A 22452-nucleotide genomic window follows, 5' to 3' on the forward strand; every position below is an offset into this window, starting at 1 on the left:
GAGACTCTGGGATATCATTTGGGGAATACGGACTTTTCTCTTTTCTAAAATTCCTATACAGTGATTATGTAACTTTTATAATTATAAAAAAAATAAATAAAAATTATGTTACTTTCAAAAATGATACGGTAGAAATAGGAAATATTCTAATTCTCTTTCCAAATACTGTGATGTAATAGCTTGTTAGAAAGTTTTAAAGGGCCAAACCATATACAGCCAGGGTGAGGAGTTTTGATTTTAAGTGCTATGGGAAGATATTAGAGAATTGTTAAAGGAAAAGAGTTATACCATCCATTCTAGATTTTTAAAATTATTCTAGGAAATAGAAAGTTATGGGGCAAAAGACTCAATCCCTGAAGAAAAGAGAATGGGAAGACAAGGAAGCAACTATATTTGGTCCCAAAATAAACCACAGTCAGTAGATTCAGAAAAAACAAAAGTTGATGGTTTCTTAATTAAAGGAGTAATAACAGCTACCAAAACGCAAAAAAAAAAAAAAAAATGAGACCTAGGGAGGCAGTATAGCCAAATGGTTAACATTAAACTTTCAAGATTCAGATTCTCTAGATCTTTAACCCATCACTACCTTTTACGACTTGCTTAATCTTAAGCAGATCATTTAACATAATACTATCTTTCTCATAGGATTATTGTATGAATTAAATGAGATCATACACATAGAGCATCTAGTTCTGTGCTTCATATATAGTAAGTGTTCAATAACTATTAACTGTACTATTAAAAATTGTATACATGTATAAAACTTAGTGAAGGACTAGAGGACTAAAACACAAGAGGAGGGAACAGTAAAAATTGAAGTTACAAAGTTTATTAAAAAGACATGTAATATAGAACATCTAGTACTTAACACACAGTAAGTGCTCAGGAAATATTGATAAATGACAGTACTCCAAAACCTGGTGAGTAGGATAACAAATGACTTTTATTTTCATAGTTAGGCTTTTTTATATGACTGTACAATTTCTACATGACACTTGGCCAAAATCAGTTAAAACAAAACTGGGAAAGTGGGAAATAAGAATCAGCTAAGAGAATATGTGAAAGAAATGTTGTAACTTACGATGTCTCTGAAGACAACCGCCCTAAGGCGATTAATATCCATGTCTTGTAAGAGCCTGTCAAAATCTCTTACTGGAGATATACCTCCAGTCACCATGTCCACTGGACTCTAAGACAAAAAATATATACATATACATTACACAGATATTTAAAGAAATAAACATAGTATTCCACGAACCAGAAAAACAAAGCCGTAAGATTGTTTTTCCCTGTTTATTTTTTCTACTTCTTTCCCTGTTCTTTTTATGGGTGTTGTGATAGAGGCATAGAAGGGAGCCATGAAGGAAAAAACAAACTGCATGTTAACTCTAACTCACCAAGTACATGAACTACAAATTAACATACTGGAAGGGAAAAGGTATCATAGACACAAGAAAAGTAAACATTTGGAAAAGCAGACAAGATTAAGTATAAGCAAATCTTTACTGTATGTTTAAACACAAATATTCGAACGTTATGTCCACAGACTAAAATAACTATTTTAGGACCTCTGTCAGATTTATTTAACTTTATGTTAAAATAAACAAATAAATTTAAGATCTTAATCATAAAATAAAAGTATACTTTTTTATTTAATTAAATATTCTTTATGCTTACCTTTGCTGCAGACTTCCCCATAGGAATCAGGCTATGTATTGATTTCTGGCCTTTTGCTGCATCTCCTCTAGCTTTCAGTTGTGAATGCTGCTGACACTCTAAGCAATTCCTTACTGCCACTGCACACACTGTTATTTATTTTAAGGACAAGATCGGGTAAGAAAAGAAAATTATCTTTACGATTACAGAACTGATAAGAATCACCTACGTAATACAATTTACATAAGGTTTTATTTGAAACAGATTACCTTCAGCAAGTTCCTATAATGTCCTGGACTTTATCACCAACCTACTATTGGTTTTCTGACTTTGTTAGCTACTATTAGGGCCCACTGCTAAGAGGGAATCAGCTCAAGAATCTTAATAAACCGGCTACTGTTTCTTAGGCTTCACCTAAGCTCCCTGCAATGATCTTTCAATAAGGGAAAGATAGGAAAGAAGAGAACTGAAAGAGAGGTGGAAAAAAATAAAAGCAAATCACATTGCATGAACTAGTCTATGATAATAATAAACTTCTATTACCTTCTTTAAAGTAAAATAGTTAAACAGGAAACTAGTGTGTTTTTCTTATAATGTATTATTACAGCATGATATGAATAGAGACTGATAGAGAGTATAGCATTTATAGGGAATATTTATTGGCTCTACATTTCACTGGCTTTCGTTAAAACTGTTTAAAATGTGGGGAACAGAAAAGAGATTGTGATTAACACATAGTCCAGTCAACATCTCACCAACTGGGCAGCTACTTGGGTTTAGAAATTAATTTTTAACTCTAAATGATGAATTAGGTAATGCACAATTGACTATAAACAGCTCGACATCATGTAGTCATCTCAGTTCCCAACTAAATCAGTAGCACTCAAGGTCTGAACAAGAGTGGGAGAACAAATTAGAAACCAAACAATCAACTTAAGTGGGAACTTTAAATACCACTATCATATGGCTAACAGACACAAAATTGAGAACAGAGAAGTATTCAGAAAGGTGCCAAAAGAAAGCAACAAAAGTCAAAAAAAAAAAAAAAAAAGAAGAAGAAGAAGAAGAAGGGAGGGAGGCAGGCAAGAAGGGAGAATATGGAATACAACTCTATCAGATTTGGAATCAGGCCTAGGAAAATCACTTTTATACTACTTTTGTCACAGGTTGCATAAAATCAAGTTTGGGTTTTCATGACAAAGTTAAAAACCACACAAGACTGCCAAGTGTCAATCAGTGTCAGTATCCTACCTTCTTCCCCCAATCTCAGGAAAGAACAAGAATGAGAAGACCAGGGATCAAAACATTTGGATTATTACCAAGCTTACCATACTCTACTAATACTAAGTGATCTTGAACTTTACTTTCTGAGTATCATTTCCATATCTAAGAGATGGTACTAGGGAAGATTGAATTTTCTCTTTATTTTCTTCTACAGCTATAAAAATGAGGGCAATACAGTATTCCCTAGCTTCTGAATCTCATACGTCTTGCATATAGTGAAGCACTGCTAATGTAGCCTTATATTTTCAATTAAAAAATGTACTTTTTTTAGAAAAGTGGCAATACTTTTTAAATGGCACATATGAAAGCAATGGAGTCTAAATATTTTAATTACATTACCAATAGAAAGTTTAAGTATGCTATAACAGAGAAAGAGTAGGAACACTAGTTCAACAAACCACTATATTCAAATTCCAACTTCACCAATTACAGGTTTTCAATTTTGATGTTTTCTTATTTCTCTGATCTCAATTTCCTCATGAATAATTTTTAAAAAAGATTGCTGACTCATTGTGAATATCAGCAATAATGACAAATGATGATAGTCAATAAATAATAGCTTGTTTTGTGATGCTCACCATTTGAATCTTTTTTACTTAAAATTTTAAAACTTTCTAAACATTACACCATGTTCATTAGAGCATCCTATGTTTAAAAGTACTTTGAATAGCATTTTGAATAAAAATAATCATTGTACTAAAAAAGACTAAATACAAGTATGTCTCTGTTTATATAACATATTCTTGCTAAATATGAGAAATATTTCATTAATTAGATTTTCCACTTCTGATGCTATATTTTCATAAGTGCCTTATTTCTGATCCGTCTTCGTAAGCTATGGTGTGGGATGGTTTTGCTTTCATTTCCTGGTCTCCCTCTCTCCAGCTACTTCTCTCCATTTAATATGCAAACCATTAACAAAGTTTCAGTATTTACAACTAGATACAGGAAACCTACTGCAGTAAGGAAAAAAAAATTTGGTTCACCTAAGGAAGCCCAGATAACACTATAAATTCTATTCATGTATTTTAACTTGTACCTAAGGAAGGACTGCCTCCAGGAAAAGAACAGAGATTTAATAATTTTATTAACTGCTTTAACAAATTAGCCCACCTTATGTGGATAAAGGTTGTACCTGAATGATGCTAGTTTAGAACCTTGATACTCAAGTGTGTTGTAAGAGAAGTACCATAAACATCACCAGAGATTTGTCAGAAAGACAATTTTAGGCGTACTCCCAGACCCATATAATCTGAACTGCATTTTAACAAGATCTTCTTAGGTGATTATGCGAATGAATTACCTTAAAATTTGAGAAGCACTACATTAGAACAAAAGAAAATGATTAGGGAAAGAGGGCTAATGCTGATCAGAATCAACTTAGCAAACTTTTCAAAACATGTCCTTCTATCTCTGTCCAAGTTCACAGCTACTACTGTAGCATAGGAGGTAGCTAAGTCCTTCACTCTCTGCAAGTTAAAATATAGTGCTTAACAAATTCACTAGCACACATTTGCCCAACAGGAGAAAGACAATTTTCAATTGAAAATGTCTGGATTCCTGGAAATTTTTAAAGTAAATTCCTAACTTATGGATTTTAACAGCTCACCTAAACGAAGACACTGCCGTAAAATTCCTCCCGATGACATATTTTTTTCAGCTTCAATTTCAGTAAAGCCAAGAGAACTTGCAAATATAAGCACATCCACAAGACTGATTATCCTTTGCAAAAATGTCACAGAGGCTTCTATTGAAAGGCCTTGAGTGGGTTCAATATTTTCCAGCTCGTGCTGTAAGGAATCAAGTTTGACAATTACATGGATATTCTGATAGAAATCTCATTTTATTACACACATTCTCTAAAGTCCTAAATTTTATAAAAATCCAGGCTTTCGGAAATCTAGTACAACAGAGTGATTTCCTTATCACTTCATCTAAAAACAAGGCAAAGGAAACATACAGGTGAGACACCTTCAATCATATTCACTAGCTAACTCATCCCTAAGAAATCAACATTCGTTTTAGTCCTTTCATTCCTGTCGCTTTTGACTTACAGCACCTATGATGCACAGTAACCACTACATTCAAGTTTTAATCAATAAAGATGCATAAAAAGTCATGTTTTCACACCAATTGTATATAGTAGTTAAGTCCTTACTGTAGCCGATGTAGCAGCTGAAAGCAATGGCAGTATACCCCCACAAGCCATGACCATATTGTCCATCACTTGAGAGATGAGATGAATTGTGTTGTGTACAAAGATGACATTATCACTGCTATTCACGAAGTCCATAACTGTCTTTGTTGAATGGCTGTCCAAAGATAAATGATGTTTACTGATAAAGCTAAAGAAAGGAAATCACAATTTGCCTACTTGAGGGGAGGGAGGATAAGAAGGTTCTTTTGCTTCATCTTGAAAGCTGAGTAAAGATAATGATGCAGCAGGCATATAGGGGTGTATACTTCCTCAGAAGATGTAGACCAGTCCATATCAGCAGTTACTATCCAAGCCCTTTTTCCGTGCTGAAACATAAATGCTATTCATCTTACACTTGATATACAAGGTTGAACTAAGTTCTCTTTAACTAGGGACAAAGACGGAGAAGTCATGTGGCAAAAATTAAGAGATAAATGGTGCTACATTTGAAAATGGTGCTATTAAATGGTGTTATTAAAAATGAATTTTCTACTAACATTTTCTTAGATAATGCCGTGGAATGCTTTTAAACAGAATAAAAGTAGTATACAAATAACAAAAACAAATTAGGCACTTTTAAAATCATGAACCATACATAATAGAGGATAATCTGAAATACACAGATTTCTAATACCAAAAATACACTGGAGAATTGGGATGTTATACGTAAATCCCAAGTTTTTTTTTTTAGTACTTCTAGCAGTAAACCCATTTGGTAGATCTACCTTTAGGTGATTTATATGCTGTAAAACATGCCACAGGAAATGTTCAGCAAATTTTTTGAAAGAAAAAAAAATCTGATTTTCAAGTGTTTGTAATCCAGACAGGGTAAGTCATTTTAATAATGGGAAGTAAAAGTTAATTCAATAGAACTTTATGATAGAATAATTTATATTCTATTTTTTAACCAAATATCTGAAATTAACTGAAAATATTAACTATATAAATTTCTTTGAAAGCAAAAGCTTAAGTTTATACACATCTTCTATAACGAACTTATGGACAAACCTTCTCCACATTTGTATATCTGTTTCTATCGAAAATAACAGATCAGTGAGCAATCGTTGATGCATTTGAGACCATCTGAACTCGGGAATACGAAACACAGATCTGGAATCCCTCCTTTGCTCATTAACGGCATCTGGGACTATTCCTTGCCCTGAGTGCTCCTGTTGCCTTGACGTCTAATACAGAAAAAGAACAATAAAACAAGTTCAACTTCAAAAGAAGGCATTAATAAGTAATTTAATAGTTTCTATGCAATTCATCTATCAAATACATTTTAGGATACTAGGGAACCAAATAAGAGAAAAAATGTCAATAAGTAACAATATTTTAATACACTTAAAGCAAAGTTCTCAAATGTGCTCAACTACCACAATTCATCAGTTAGCTTGGAACCACGTTAGTATTACTGCCAGCTAACGTACCACTTTTATAAAGCAATCAAGAAGTCCTTTGAGCATTAGCATGAAGGAAAGGCATTATCAGGATTATAAATTCTCTTAATTAACAGAAATAAAGACAATAGAATGAAGAACAAAACAATAGGAAAAACGAAGAGAGAAAAGAGTTGAATAAAGTGGAAAACGACAGCACAGAACCAACCACTGTCTAATGAATCGCTCTGAGATACTGGGAAATGGGACCACTGAACCCCTAGGTTTCACAAAGGCACTTCCCACCTACAAAGTAAACAAACTGCAAACCGCGTGGAATGATTTTAAATCACATACTTAGTGAAAAACCAAACCAAACAAACATACACTGGCAGGTGGTTCAGCAGGAGAGTAGTGCTGGATTTTGTTGGAAAACTAATGTGCTAACTACGAGTGGGTTACCAAATACAGGGTAAAAGGTAAGCATTTCCTATGTTTGCTTTAGAAACTAAAATTATGCCAATCCTGAGACTTGAAAGTAGTAATTTTTGGTGATGCTGTGGTGAAAATAATAATAATAATAAAGCTGCTACTAAATGAACTCATACTAAAAGCCAAACCCTGTGCTAAAGAAGTACATTTACGTGCATTGCAATCATGTAATTGCAAATAGGATATAACCGATTCCAAAATGAAAGTACACACATTTGTTCTATTTTAACTCATGCATGCAAATACATTTCAAGAAGACAATAAATATAATCACCTCAAGCACAAGTTGATGAGGCTGAGATGCTTCCACATTTGTACTGGCCTTCAATTCCAGTCTTTCAGTATCTGTGGCAACACTGGAAACATCCAACTTTGCAATCTTCTGCTCAGAAGCACTAGGAGAGTCGAAGACATTACCCTGAGAATCATTCAATAATTTGGTTTCTCTAGCAAAGTTAGTTGTTTTCTTCCCTTCCTCCAGCATCTGACCAGCATCTGATTGTACAGTTGTTCGGGAGGCTGAAGTGTCAGGTGAGGTAGCTGAAGACCCTGACGCTGTCAGAGTCAAGATTCCGGAATCTTTAGAATCTTGAGTTTCAGTATCAGTGTGCTTCTCACTTATGGCTTCCTCCTCTTGAAATACTAATTTTTGGTCATTACGAAGTATGTTGAGTCTTTCACTGGCTTCACTTGGAGCTGGAGACAAACTATTATCTTGGATCTCTGTGGGTAGACTGGCTTCTTCATTAGGACCACTTTCTACCTTGAGTTCTACATAATCTTCATCATCTTCTTCCTCTACTATAGACTTATCCAATAATTCTGGTACCTCTGAAGCGTCCTCTTCTGAAGGAGAACTTACAGAAGCACTTACTTCACTGACAGTCGTATCTTTTCCAGTTGTTTTCACAGCATCAGAAGAAATGGTCCCAGGTTCTATTATGTCAGAAGATACTTCTAAATCACATGCATTAATTGTTTCATTTATAGGTGTTTCTTCTAAAGGGACTTCATCCAGTAACTCCTGATTTTCTCTCCCAGTTTCCCCTCCTTCGTTAGATGTATCATGAGTTTGTGGTTCAATGTTGGATGCAGAGTCTACTGAACTTGTCTTCTCAATACTTGACTTTTCATCACTATTTCTGGTGACATGAAGAGACAAGGGAGAATCCTTCGTATCCGACTGCTGAGATCCTACTGAAACATTTACATCCCTGCTAATGCCAGAGAGTCCTTGAACTGAAGAATATTGCTCTATTTCTTCATCAACAGTTCCCTGGTGGTCTCTAAATATATTGGCAAGGTTTTCCTTGTGTATTTCAAAAGTAACCTAGATGAAAGACATATAATCAATCAAAATATGCAAAAGAAATGAACAGGGCATATAGAACATATAGTATTTAACAATCTTGCAAATACATGGCTTATATAATGCAATAAAACAATTCTCCTTTAATATCCTTATAAAATGATAATCACAAAATTCTAAATAGTCAAGAAAAATTATAACTATCCTTAATCCTACCAGGTAGCATGGCCTCAAACCACATTGCGAACGCGATTGTTTAGCCTATTCTTAAAGATGCATAGGAAAAGAACACTCTATTCTACTGGCCTCTGTAACTTGTACCAGGATCTACGCACGTACCACTGAGAAGTGCTTAGGGAACGAGATTAATACGTTGTTTCAACTGCAGTGAATGCTTATTGCCCCATGATGTAGCCGCAGCACATACATAGATATAGATGTATAGATATATAAAATGCTGACCATTATAGCAGCTTTCCATACATTAAGCTACTAAAACTTCTTTCTTACTAAGCTAAAGAATACAAGTAGTTTTAGGAGTGAAAATGAAATTCAACCCTTCCTCAAAGATCAACTGCAATTTTCAACGTCTGAACCGGTCACAAATGGTCTGAAAGTCTGAGTTCATGCCTCCCTGCATTCCTTCGTTCCACTTGTGAGTTAGTGACTATTCACACATTCAACACTGAACATCCCCATTTGGCCTTTTACCCAAATAAATGGCAAAACAATTAGAGGAAAAGTAGAAAAGACAGTGCTATGATTTTTAATGCCAAAGGTTTATAATTTTTTTATCTTGGCAAGGATTATTATCTTACACCATTATGTGATTGCCACTGGTGTTTCGATAAGAAATGCCTCTAAAAATAGTATAATACAGGCAGAAAGCATAGGCATAGTTATAGTTTACCAATGTGAGAACTGTTTGTTCCTGTAACCTCCATCATTATAACATATATTGTCAACAAACCTTAACTGGGCCCTGGTTTGGACGGGTGGTAGGAGATGCGCAAAGGTCCACAGGCCTTTCTGAATCACAGGTGTATACACACGTGGGTAAAAGGCAAACAAAGTATAACTAAGATGCACGTATCCTTCTATAGCTGTAACTACACAGCCTTTACTCATGACATGCACAGTACATGCGTGCCCTAATGTGCTAGAGCTAAAAATAAAAATGTTTAGAAGTAAACATTTTCCTAATAGTAGATATTTGGGGAACTTTTTTGAATATTTCAGAATGAAATTCATGTATTCAACGCCAAAGAGTAAAATGGCTTTGTAACATTAACAACATACCAATTTCTTTTACTCCCAGAAAGCCAGTATTTTCTTTGAACTAAGTTCTTTATTTTGATCAATTCCTCATTTATTCAACATAATCTACCTGCCTTCATGGAGCTTCTATTCTAATGGAGGAGGCTGAAAATAAACATGCAAGTATGTAAGATAATGTCAACTAATGAGAGATTTGAAGAAAAAAGGAAATAGAGAATAACCACAGATTTTGGGTGTATTTTTACTAGGGTAACTGGGAAAAGACTCTTAAGGATGTTATTTTGAACAGGTCAGAATAAAGTGAGATATTACTTGCAAGTAGTATCAGAGCAAGTATATCAACAAGAAAAGTTTCAGGCGGAGGGAAGAACAAATGTGAAGGCCCTAGAGCCAAAATAAGGGTGGTATGTTTGAGGAACAATATTAAACCAGCAGATACAGAGCTGTCAACAAGGGCAGAGATCATGATTACAGAGCATTACTGCCTGTGCGAAAGACAACGAGTTTTATTCTGAGTGAGAGAGAGCCACGAGGGGGTTCTGAGGAAGAAGACATGATCTGATTTCTAGTCTATCGAGAAAACTGACTTTAGAGAGATCATTTCGGCACTGATCCAACAATGATCATCATCTAAGGAAGGCCAGTTACATACCACCAACCTCACAGTGAGTCTGCAAATAGATCATTTATTTCTACAATAGCCAGTATTATAAAATGAGTTTAGCTTTCAATAACCATTTGCTTGGCTTTATTCAAATTAAGGTTTTTAAAATTTATTATAAAATGTATCAGTAAACATGAATATATACAATTTCTACATACAGGGTAAGAAACAAACTTTTTACTCCACGTGCCTACTTACCCGTGTCAAACGAAACACCACCAGTGCCTCACAGCTCCTCCACGTGCCCATCCCCAACTAAACCCCCAATCTCCCCACCCCCATCAAAAGGAAATCATTATCCTGACATAGAAATTCAGCCTTTCCTACTTGTTTTTTAAGAATTTTACTGTACAGTCAACATACTCAGCATGTTTAGTTTGAGAAACTAAATATATTACAAACCCAGCCAGCTTTGTAAGGAAAGGACACAAGTAACTAAAGATTCCCAGGAGAAGAGAAGCTACACAGACCCTGTGAGTCGGAGCCGAGCTCCAGCTTCTCTAGCTGCCATCCTGGGCTCTCCCTTCACTCTATTCCTGGAGACCTCTTTCATCTCTCTTCTGTGTTGCTTCTCCTGTTTCCTATATCCTAAATCGTTGTTGTCTTCTCTCTTGTTAGTGTAGAACATCTTCCAGTGCTTTCTTGGAAACGGGTACATATTGAACTAAATTTTTGAGACCTGAAAATATCCCACCTTCAGATTTAAGTCAGATTGAGTATAAAATCATAGCCTGGAAAGGATTTACATTCAGAATTTGAAAGATATTTCTTCATTGCCTTATTTCTGTGCTTAATGCTGGACGTCTGAGACCATTCTGACCCTGACCCTTCATAGGACCCATTCTGTTCTCTGTGAAATCTTGTAAAGTCTTCTCATTGTTCCTAGCACTTTGACTTGGCACGGTCTATGTTCATCCATTGTGCTAAATACACTAGCACAATGGCCCATCCATTCTAACCGGTATTCTTTGGTTCTGGGCAATTTTCTTAAATCACTTAACTTAATACCTGCTTCCCCTCTTTTTTCCCTGTTCTTGCTTTCTGGGATTTCTGATTTTTGACATCGCATGGATCGGTCCTCTAATTTTCTCATCATCTCTCTATTTGCCATCCCTTTGTCTTTTGGTTCTACTACCTGGGCGAGTTCCTCAACCAACCTTGGAACATGTTTTCCATTTCTCCTTACGTGACTCTGGACTAGTCAACTTGACTTCTGTGCTGCTATTTTTTCCTCTCTAAAATGGGTAGGGCAAGGGTAAATACAAACTTTAAAAAATTTAAATTTTCCCCTGTGCCAAAGGGAAAGAAAACTCCCTGTTCTCTTTAGTATTTCCTTTAGGAAACCTGAAACTGTAAATATTCTCTCTGGTACTTTGAGATGTATGTCAACCTTTTTAAAAAAAATAAACCTCTTGCTCGTTCTGCATCCCAGGGATGTCTTTTCCAGGGACACTGGAAACATCTCTTTGAAATATGAACACCAAGGATGACGGTGACCTGTCCCCTGTAAAAGGCCTAGGTACCTGACTCCAAAACATAACCTCCAGCTAGTCAAAAATTCCCACAAAAATTAATTTTTCTTTTGGCTACAAACCAATAAATGTATATGATAGATTGTATCTGCCTCTCCATTTGTAGACTAATCTGTTCTAAAAAGTGCTTTATCTTTCCTAAGCAAACCAACGCATTTACTTTCGTCTATAAATATGAATATTAAAAATGCTTTTAAAATTCTGAAACTGCCTTTCAAATTTCCCCTTAATTTACCCCAATAGTCTAAAAGTTAAATAGCAATTGAGCAATTATCACTGTTGTTACCTTTTTTGATACTGTTTTCCTAAAGGTATTTGTGACCGATAATGCCTAATTAATTACTAGATACTGTTCTAAATTACCCAGCTAAAAGACTAGTCATTAATCTTCACAATCATTTGATAGCTAATCTATAGCAGTTTGTAATGTTTAGAAAGCACTTCTATAAACTACTAGTTAAAGATACTCATGAGCTAATACCTACATTTCTTTTGCCATTACTTTCAACTTAATTAGCACTTAAATTTACTAATTAGAAGATAAAAGATGAATACATCACGAGATTAACATTTTACTCATATACTTAAAACCTTTAACCTACAAAAATTTAGACTTTTAAATTTTAGGCAATGTTTAGGAACTGGCTTTCTTTTTTAAGTAAATTCATCTTTTTCATTGTATTTTATTTTCCTATTGAAGTATCAGCTGAATATGATATGCTAACTTTTTAATTCTTAGGTTGCCAATCTTTCCGCAGTTGATAAACAAGACATATCTTTAAAAACAGCTGCATCTTCCCATATGAGGTATCATTAAGCATAGCTCAAAATGATCACCACCACCACGTAACAGATCTTTACAAAGACTCTGATCCAACACCTTGCAACAACAGTCATGTAAGGCAACAGATATAATAGTTAAAATCAAATTATAAATATCTGTATGTTCATAAATACTGATCTATTTTACACAAAGCACCTTGGTTACAAATCTAAATACTCTGGTTCAAACCTAACCTCTTAAATGCTACCCTAATGCAACCCGGTTAGAGGGATATCAAGCATAAAGCCCAGGCTATCCTAAGAAAACTAAGTAAGAGAATTAGTCACAAAAATAACATTGTAAATTCAATAACAAAGGGAAATAATCCCATGAGAAAAACAAGTCATATACATAACAACATCATATACATATACATACATTCACGTACTAAACGGAAAACCATTTTTGAAGAGGTAGTAAGTTTGATGGGGTCCAGAGCTCAGTACTCCCAAATACAGCCTGTTGGGTTTTGGGATACTTAAAATACTGACTTACTTAAAATACTATTTTAAGATGAAGCAATTTGAGAAACAGAGATACAGGAACGACCCTCTAACCTCTCCATTCTCCCCTGAAGCAGGTCACAGACTCTGCAGGTACCAAAGACTTCTCTGACCTGCCCTTCTCCCCAAAGCCTCTTGTGTGAGGGGTGCCCTCCCTATACCCAAAAGAGCATCCTAATCTCAGAAGACAGAACAATGCCAACAGGAAGCCTAACCCTTAGCATCCTACTCTTAGCTCATACCCTTTGCCCTACCACCTTTTCCCCCAAGTTTCCACCCTTTATCAAACCTAGCATAAAAAACTCAGGCTTACCTGTTTCTTCAGGTCTTCATTTCCTCATGAAGGATCCCATGTCACATAAAGCTTATATTAAACGAATTTATATGCTTGTCTCCTACTAATCTCTCTTGTCAATTTAATTTTCAGGCCCAGCCAGGGGCCCTAAGGTGGTCAAGGGAAAGTTTTTCCTCCCCTACAATTTACATGATTCAAACATAAAACAGTATAGAGTGTAAAAGTCTCCCTCCCACCACTGCTCCTCACCTGTACAATTCTTCCAACAAACAAGCAATCAGTTATTAATTTCTTATGTATCGTTCCAGAATATTTTTGTGCATATACACACAAATATAAATTCTTATTTTCCCACTTGTTTTACTAATATCCACTATACACACTGTTTCATACTTTCTTTTGCCACTTAACATATCTTAGTGAACTACATCAGGGTTATTTGCAGTCCCTTACAATGAGTAGGTTAAGCATATTTTTATATATCAGAAGTACTTTTTACTTAGTCTTCTATGGGTTGTTTGATCATGTCTTTTGTCTATTTTTCTGTTGGGTGTCTTTTCCTATCTATTTCTAAGAGCACTTTATACATTGGGAATGCTACTTTAGTCCTGGTTCTCCATAGTTTTTCTGAATTTGTCATTTGCATTTGACTTTGTTTATGGTATTGTTTGTTTTATGGTCAAAAGGGGGGTTTTGTTTGTTTTAATGTGGTAAAAATTATTACTCTTTTTTTCTCTTTAATGGTTCTAGATTCCAAATTATAGTTAGAAAATTCTTATACACTGAAAGACTTTAAAAGAATCTTCTGTATTTTCTACCACTTTTATGGTTTCTTTACCCCACCCTACCCCTTTAATTGGTGCATGTGTTAAATTTCCTGGTGCTCCAACTCTTTTTTCCCCCTAGATGACTCCTCTATTGTCCCAACACCATTTACTGACTAGTCCATTTTTTCTCAGGTGATCTGAGATACATCCTTTATAATAATACTAGAGATTTATATGGAGTTGCGTATATTTCTGGACTTTCTCTTCTGTTACTACCTGGTCAGCCTACATCTTGATGCTACATTTTTAAAATTACTGTTATTTGGTAATATGTTTTATTATTTGATATTATAGTATTAGTCCCCTTTCACTGCTCTTTACAGTTTTCCTAGACATTCTTACTTGTTTATTTTGCCTTACTTTTCCTTAATAATTAGCTTACTGTTTTCCCCCACCAAAAAAAAAAATGATTAATTAATATTTTCTAGAGACTTCATTAAATTTATAATATCTAAAGAAATGTTAAGTTACTGTAACTTTATGATGTTGAATCTACGTACTACAGGAAACATGTTTTTCTACTTGTTCATGCCTTCATTCACAGAGGGCACACAACCTCTGTGAATGTTTTAAATACTTTTCAAGTAATTCAAAGTATAGTTTAGAGATATACAAGATATTACTGGCAGCATACAAAAATTACAGAATTATGCCTAGAATACCTGGAAGTACCAGGAAGATGCTGACATTTAAATTTGGACCTCACTAATGAATATTCATTTGCAAGCAAGCTAGAAAAAGATTAAGAGCAAAAGGAGATGATAACATGCAGGAGAAATTTTAAAAAGATGTGCATAAGAATGCATAATAAAAGAAAATGGTTCATTAAGGACACTGAATTATTTCGTAAAGTAATAGATTAAAGCATTTCTAGGAGTGGTGAGCAATTAAAACAATAAGTAAACAGAGGGAATGGTAATTAGATATTGAGCTATGAAAGGCTTTGTGAACCATGAGGAGTCAAAATTTTACCATACACGTAAGGGAAGCTTTAGTTACCCACTGCTTAAGAAGCCAACTATACGCTTTAACACAGAGACATTAAGAAATTACGTCAAATGGATTTGACTTGTACAGCATACTATTCTACTATATAACTTAAACCCACTACAAAAAACAAATAACTACAAAAGGGACCTATATACATACAATCTGACCAAAAAAGAGAAAAAGAAAATTCAGAAGTAGAACAATTATATTTTTGTTTATACTGACAAAAATTCTTTCCTTAAATGTTAGTCAGTTTCCTCTGAACCATCTTCTCAACTAAACTCTGTCCTTACCAGACCTGCACCTCTGGGTTTCAGCAAGACTCCTGCTAAGTCAGTTTAGAAAGACTCCCCCGTCCTTAATATCTGATCACGTGATAGCTGATCCAGTTCCTCATTGTCCCCCATCCCCAGGTTTCAAGTCCGCTTAACCAGAATCTCCCCATCCAGATGTTTTCTCAGTTATTTTTCATTAACTGAACCCCCACCCCGCTCCTACCATGCTCCTTGGCTATAAATCCCCACGTTTCTTTTTGGTATTTGAAACTGAGCCCAGTTCTACACTCAGGTCACTTTTCCTGTAGTACAATAGCTCCTGAATAAAATCTGATTTTACTGCCTTAACTACTGTCTGACTCTGGTTCTCTTTAACAATATTTTATATGACACTATACCTATGCTATATTTATATAGCACTGTTTATTTTCAAAGGCTTTAAATTAATTTTCAATATATTTTTTTAAAGTTACCTCCAACAATTTCTCTGAATAGAAGTTCTGCGAAATTCGGAATATGAAAAGTAAACTAATTCACTCAATTATTTTCCCCTAGAATTTTAAGTGGTCTAATTTGATATTACATCAAAGTTGCAACTTTTAATCTGAAGTTCATCTCTTTTAGTCAGCAACCCTAATAAACATAAAAACAAATCATCCTTTCATAAAATGATTTTTGAGCAACACTCCCTTATTAACACCAAGTGAGGATGCAATTTAAACAGAAGCCTTCCAACCACTATTTTCTTAATCTCTATAAAAATCATACTAGCTCATAAAACATTCTAGAATTAATTTTTTTAATTTAGTTTTTAAAATATATCCTGCCTTTAAACTTCCCTGAAGTATTTAAATTTCTATTTAATCAATAATTGCGCCCCAGTTCTACAACATGCTTAAAAATACATGTAATAAATACAATTACACTCATTTTGGTGAGCAATACCAGATATATGTTTAAATACTTTTAACAATCACTGAGATATACAGAATGCTTATTATACACTCTCTTAAGCGTTTGACATGTACTGACACACTTAATCTTCAGAACAACCCTAAAAGACAAGCATCCTCATTTTATATTGATGCAGACAGGAAGCACAGCGACACAAAACAGTATCGCACAGTTAATAAATTTCTAACCTTTTCTTTAAAAACAAAGTCATCTTGACCAATTTTAGTTTCTTAAGAACAGTCTAGATAGGTGCTTTCATACAAAGCTAGAGTATAAATTAGTACAAATTTTTAGATAGCAATTTAGTAATATCTACTAAAACTTTTTAAAACGCGCAGATACTGTCTTCTGGAATTACAGGAATTTAACCTATAACAGATAATAATAGGAGCAGGCTCATCACTGCTCAAAGATAAGGGGAAGTTAAATTATGGTGTGTATGCAACACATTGTAATATAAATCGATAGAGTTTTAAAATATCACCTCCACCATTTTTTCCATATAAAATTTTGGAGAATGCCAGAATACGAAAAGTTAACTTGAATCATTTACTCAACCACTCCTTACTACAAGTGGTCTGACAGCATTCAGATGTTACATCAAAGCCACAACTGTTGCTCTTTACTTCTCCAGGATATGATGCACTGTATACACACGTAATGACGTGCAGCCATTACAATTGATGTAAGGAACCAACAAAACAAAACAAAAACAGAAGACTCATAGATACAGAGATCAAATGGATGGTTGCCGGAGTGGAGAATGGGAGGAGGATGGGTGAACAGGTGAACCGGAATAGAGCCAATAATATTGTGAGAAGTTTGCACAGTGACTACTAGGTGATTACTATGATTAGTGTGGTGATCACGTTAACGTATTTAAATCTCAAATACTTATATTGTACACCTGAGACTAATATAATATTGTACACCAACTATACTTAAATAAAAATTAACTTTAAAAAAATGAAATTCCCCAATGCTGTAAACCTATGGGAAACAGGAACACACCACTGATAACAACATATCGATGCAGTAAGTTCTAAAAAACATTGTGGCAGTGTATACAGAAAGCTACAAAAATATCAAAATACCTTCTTGACACCCTGGAAACTCAGCTAAGAAGGAATGGGGTAAATGAGAAAAGGAGCAAGTAACTATTTCACCAGTCTCTCTGTCTTCCAGGTACCAAGTAAGGCACTGTATGTTCATCACTCGCTTTCATTTGCATTTTCTGGTGAGTGCATTAAGGGCTAAAAAAGTTCAATAATGTGCCTATGTCATTCCATAGCGAGTTATCCAGGACTTCCTGAGTCCAAAGTGTTTTCCACTACAACACAATGACTGCATAAACATAGCATCATGGGTACCCCAATTTTCCTTGTAGTGTTCTAGAACAGGGGTCTGCAAACTACAGTCCCCCAAAACAAATCCAGCTATTGTTCTAAATAAAGTTTTAACACAACACACAAAAATAATAAAAAATATAATAAAAAATGTATGTAAGAAGTATACCATTAAATGAAATATTGTAAAATATAAATATGATCATAGTTTTTGTAAGAAAATAATTACATATATACCATGTTTCCCCGAAAATAAGATCTATCGGACAATCAGCTCTAATGCATCTTTTGGAGCAAAAGTTAATACAAGACCAGATCTTATATTATATAAGGTCTTATACTGAAATAAGGTCTTATACTAAAATAAGACCCGGTCATGTATTAATTTTTGCTCCAAAAGACGCATTAGAGCTGATTGTCCGATAGGTCTTATTTTCAGGGAAACACGGTATATGTGTGTGTATACTGATGCATATAACAGAAGACTGGAAAGTTTTACACCAAAATGTTAATAGTAAGTCATACACAGGTGAGTGGATAACAAGTGATTCTTGGTTTTTGTGTATACATTTGTAATAGGTTCCTAATGTCCTACAATGAACATATATTCTTTATAAAATTAAAAAATAATAATAAATACTATTGTTAAAAAAAGAATACTATAGCAATTAAGTATAAAATGGTGACAATACATGAAACATCAAAATTTTGTAATTCTTAAAATTTATTAAAAGTATAGCTTTTAATTTTATTATATAGCCACCATAAACACACACAACGCATAAACACATGCATATTAATATGTGCCAGTTTATACCTTGTGATTTTAAAAACAATACTGTCAAGAAACCGCTTAGAGAATTCTAACAAAACCGATATACACTTGCTTTTCACCCAACCTAAACTATACTTTCTTTTGATATAAAAAAATGACTGACATTTACGTTTAAGCCATTTCATCACATTGTTAACAGCAAGGAAAATGTTAAGATATTTCAAATAATCCAATACAACACTTTATCCAAAGTCATCAGTAGGTGAAAAATGTAAATCATATTTTATTTTTAACTCGTGTGAATAACTTTTACTTGTTGATTATTTTAAACTACAGACCCATTCTATCTATGGCAATATAGGTCTAGACAAAATATAGTATCTAAAGTTGTTAGTCTTATTTGTTTAGAAAAAGAATTTTTGCACACTTCTCATAATTCAGAATATATTAAATTACTTAATTTAAATTTTAATATAAGCATTTTAGCAAACCAAGTGAAAACAGCATTACTTAATTACTCAACATAGTGTTCCATTTGAACCATAAAAAAAGGAAAAAAAAAATACTGAAAACCTAAAGAACATACAAGAAAATAATGGGATTAAAAGGTTACTCTTAACAGGCACACATTTGAAACCCTGAGACTGAGGTAACCAACATATTGCAGTTATACCAGAAGAGCCTATTACTGCTTATGAAACCTAGTTCAGCTGTTGGAAGACAGGGATACAGTGACAAACAGCTTCTGTGCTACAAAGGTGGCAGGAAATCTATCAAACTGGACAATAAAATTGCAATTGAGTTTCTTTAGCTTTTTATAGCAGCTGAATGTATCCTGATGTAACTCTGCAAAAGCTATCCAATTCTGCAACATTAGTTTTTTACACACCAGTTCTTTATCAAGAACTACGTTATAAATTTGAAGATACTGAAATTTAAAATGTCTGCAAAAAGGAAAAAAATAAGCATCATTTCAGTATCATATCCATGAAAATATTTATACAGCTTTAGAATGAATATTTTCAGAGAAAAAATTCAGTTCCAATAATTCCAACAGTTTTTAACAGCAATACTACAAATTGTTCACCACCTACTTATTGAATCACTTCAGCTACACCCTGAACTTCATTAAATATTGATTTGAAGACCCTCAAAATGTAAGTTGTGCATTTTATTTTAAAAATAGATGTCAAGATATTAAAACTCAAGAAGTTAACAAAGCAATATTCAAATAAATTGCATTATGTAAACCTTATGAAACAGAAAAGCTTTTAGTCAACAAAGGAAATTCACACAAAGAAATAAAACCAAACAATATTTATCAGACATTAAGTTAAAGGTGAAAAACCACAAGAACCATCTTGTAATTTCAAATTTTTTCCTTCCCCTCATAGAGTTAAAAAAATTTAGCATGTATTTTTTTAAAGTATACTTTAACAACAAAAAGTGACAGGTCCACTTTTACTCAGATATAAATACTCCACAATTAACTCAATCAGCCTTTATTCTACTTCATCATTGTAATCCTAAAACTTGAGTCTAAGACTGGTTCTTGGCCCAACGTACACAAAAGAGGCCTCTTTCCTTTGCAAAGGTTTTAATATCTGTTTAAAGCCATGCCACTGGAGTAAAGAAAAATATAAACTTATTAATCAAAACTATATATCACATAAAAAGTAAAACCTCCTTTGGGTTTATTGGGTATAAACCGAGGCTAAAAAATACTGATTTCAAATGCTACATAGCAACAGTAATTCATATTCCTTCAACATTCCATGCAGCACAACATGTGTTCCCAGAAAGACCAAAAAAGGTTTTCCTTTATTTAAAAAGTATTAAGGGGTCTTAACTAGGGTCCATATTTAATTAATGTAGAATTCCTCTATCTCCATACTTCTAAAGAGTATATATCATATTAGCAGCTTAGTATGAAGATGGAGATAATTTTGTAAAAGTTAGTAAAAATAATTCCCTGCACACTAGAGGGGTGCTCATTATTTAAAGTGTGTAAGAAGGGCTTTTTTAAAATACAGATTTCTGGGAACACCCAATGAGATTCAGATGAACATTCTTAAGTGGCGTTCAGGAAAGTTTAGTAAAATAGCCACCCTAGTTACTCTGATGAGGTAGTCCCCAAAGCATACGGTGTATAATTGTGGCTTAAGAACTTTAAAGACAGCTGCTGCAGCTATTCCTTGCATCACTGACAGGAGCAGACTGAGGTGCTCAAGCACACGTGGGGTGGCATGGTGCCCCGTGCCAGTCGATCCAAACCACCCCAAACAATGATGATGCAATTCTTCCTTCTCCTTGCTGCAACAAATGTTTGATGGGCAACTGGCTAAGTACTCAGCACTATGCACCATTCCCTGGGAGATATGAAGAAGTCTAACACATTTCATCTCTGCTGATGAGAGCTTACAATCAACAGCGAAAATAAGAGCTCGCTTTTAACCGATAATGTATGAGACATTACAGAAGTATATACGATTAAACGCTAGTCTACATTTGCTGTATCACTCATTACTGCTCTTCTTCATGTACATTACACATTTATTCCTTCCTGTCTTGTTTTTCAGTTTTCTTCTATATACATTATCTCCCATTTTGGACACTAACTACTTTCAGAATCTGTTCCTAATTCCTCTTTCTTTCATAGTAATCAGAAGGTACTCAAATAGAAGAAGACAGGAAGAACAAAAAGGAGGAGTGGAAAGGGGGAAAAAATAACAAAGAGGAAGGATAAAGGTAGAAAGAGGAAGAAGAGAGGTAGGCAACTGGAGTAAGACCTAAACACAGAGCGACTGAAAAATGAATGAGAGTCCATAGCATGTCTGACCAGCCAAGAGAGAGCAGGGGAGGAGGGAAGCAGAGACAAACAGATTCACTACGGATAAAACAAACAGAAAAAGAGAAATAGGTTGCGGGGGAGAGAGAAGGCAGGGGGTACAGAATGAGTGGAGGGATGTTTTAAGGAAGAACAGAAAGAGAAATAGGAATAGAGAAGAGGGAGATGATGGCTAAAAGAAGAAAAAGAGACACAAGTGAAAAGGGCGAGAGCTAGGTAGGCAGTGACAGAGTGTGGCACAAACAGCACCAGGTACCCAATCAATGTCAACAGCCAGAGAGACTGTTAGTCAGAGGTTGGGGAGAGAGAAGAGATGGGGACGGGGAGTAAGAAAGTCAGGTAGACAGGAAGTGAGAGGAGAGAGGATAGAGAAGAGGGGAAGGTGGGAGCTGGGAAGGAGAAATAAAAGGGAAGGGGAAGGAGGTCGGGAGGGAGGGAGGGACACTTAAAGAAATACCAAGAGAAAATTAAGTGCTGCAAATTCATACAGAATGACATAGCCTGAGAGTACAAAACACTGTCATATAGAAGTGATTTAACTACCTAAATCCTGAAAAATATAAATGATTTTGGTAAGTACAAAGGAGCACAAAGTATGCCATGAATAAAAAAAAAGATTTAACAAAGCATGATATATTTTAAACAGAATATATATTTTAATAGAGTTGTCAGAGTGGACATTTTGGTCTAGTGAAGGTGAGGCAGAAAATACTTTTTTTCAAGGGGAATAGTGGTAGAAATTATTTTGTAAAAATATTTTGTTTGTTCTAATCTTAAGAAAATCAGAAGAAAATTCTTATGGAAGAAAGTAAGTTATTTTTAGCTTAATAAATCTAGACAAAAATAATACCTAAGGCTCCTGACCATTAGAAATATCCAGAGTAGGAGTGAGCTAGATGCTAACGTATGAAGAATTACAAACAATTAAGAAAAAGAAAAACTTCAAAAGACAAAACCTTGCAAAAATAAGAACTCGAACAGTATCAAAGGTTAGAGAGTAGAACACTACTTAGGACCTAGCAATT

At 34.4% G+C, this 22452-nt stretch overlaps 1 protein-coding gene across 3 annotated transcripts in view; it reads right to left on the reverse strand.

Moving 5' to 3' along the window:
- LRBA (LPS responsive beige-like anchor protein) overlaps positions 1-22452 on the reverse strand; it is a 575445-nt gene that overhangs the window by 443505 nt on the left and 109488 nt on the right. For all 3 annotated transcript variants that reach the window (XM_033134087.1, XM_033134086.1, XM_033134088.1), the window contains 6 exons: positions 7283-8338; positions 6146-6321; positions 5099-5252; positions 4550-4730; positions 1678-1805; positions 1082-1189 (listed from right to left, as the gene is read on the reverse strand). In XM_033134087.1, coding sequence (XP_032989978.1) covers positions 1082-1189; positions 1678-1805; positions 4550-4730; positions 5099-5252; positions 6146-6321; positions 7283-8338 — 1803 coding nt within the window. The remainder of the gene's footprint in view (positions 1-1081; positions 1190-1677; positions 1806-4549; positions 4731-5098; positions 5253-6145; positions 6322-7282; positions 8339-22452) is intronic.

Source organism: Rhinolophus ferrumequinum, chromosome 18, assembly GCF_004115265.2.
Source record: "Rhinolophus ferrumequinum isolate MPI-CBG mRhiFer1 chromosome 18, mRhiFer1_v1.p, whole genome shotgun sequence".
Classification (NCBI taxonomy): Eukaryota; Metazoa; Chordata; class Mammalia; order Chiroptera; family Rhinolophidae; genus Rhinolophus; species Rhinolophus ferrumequinum.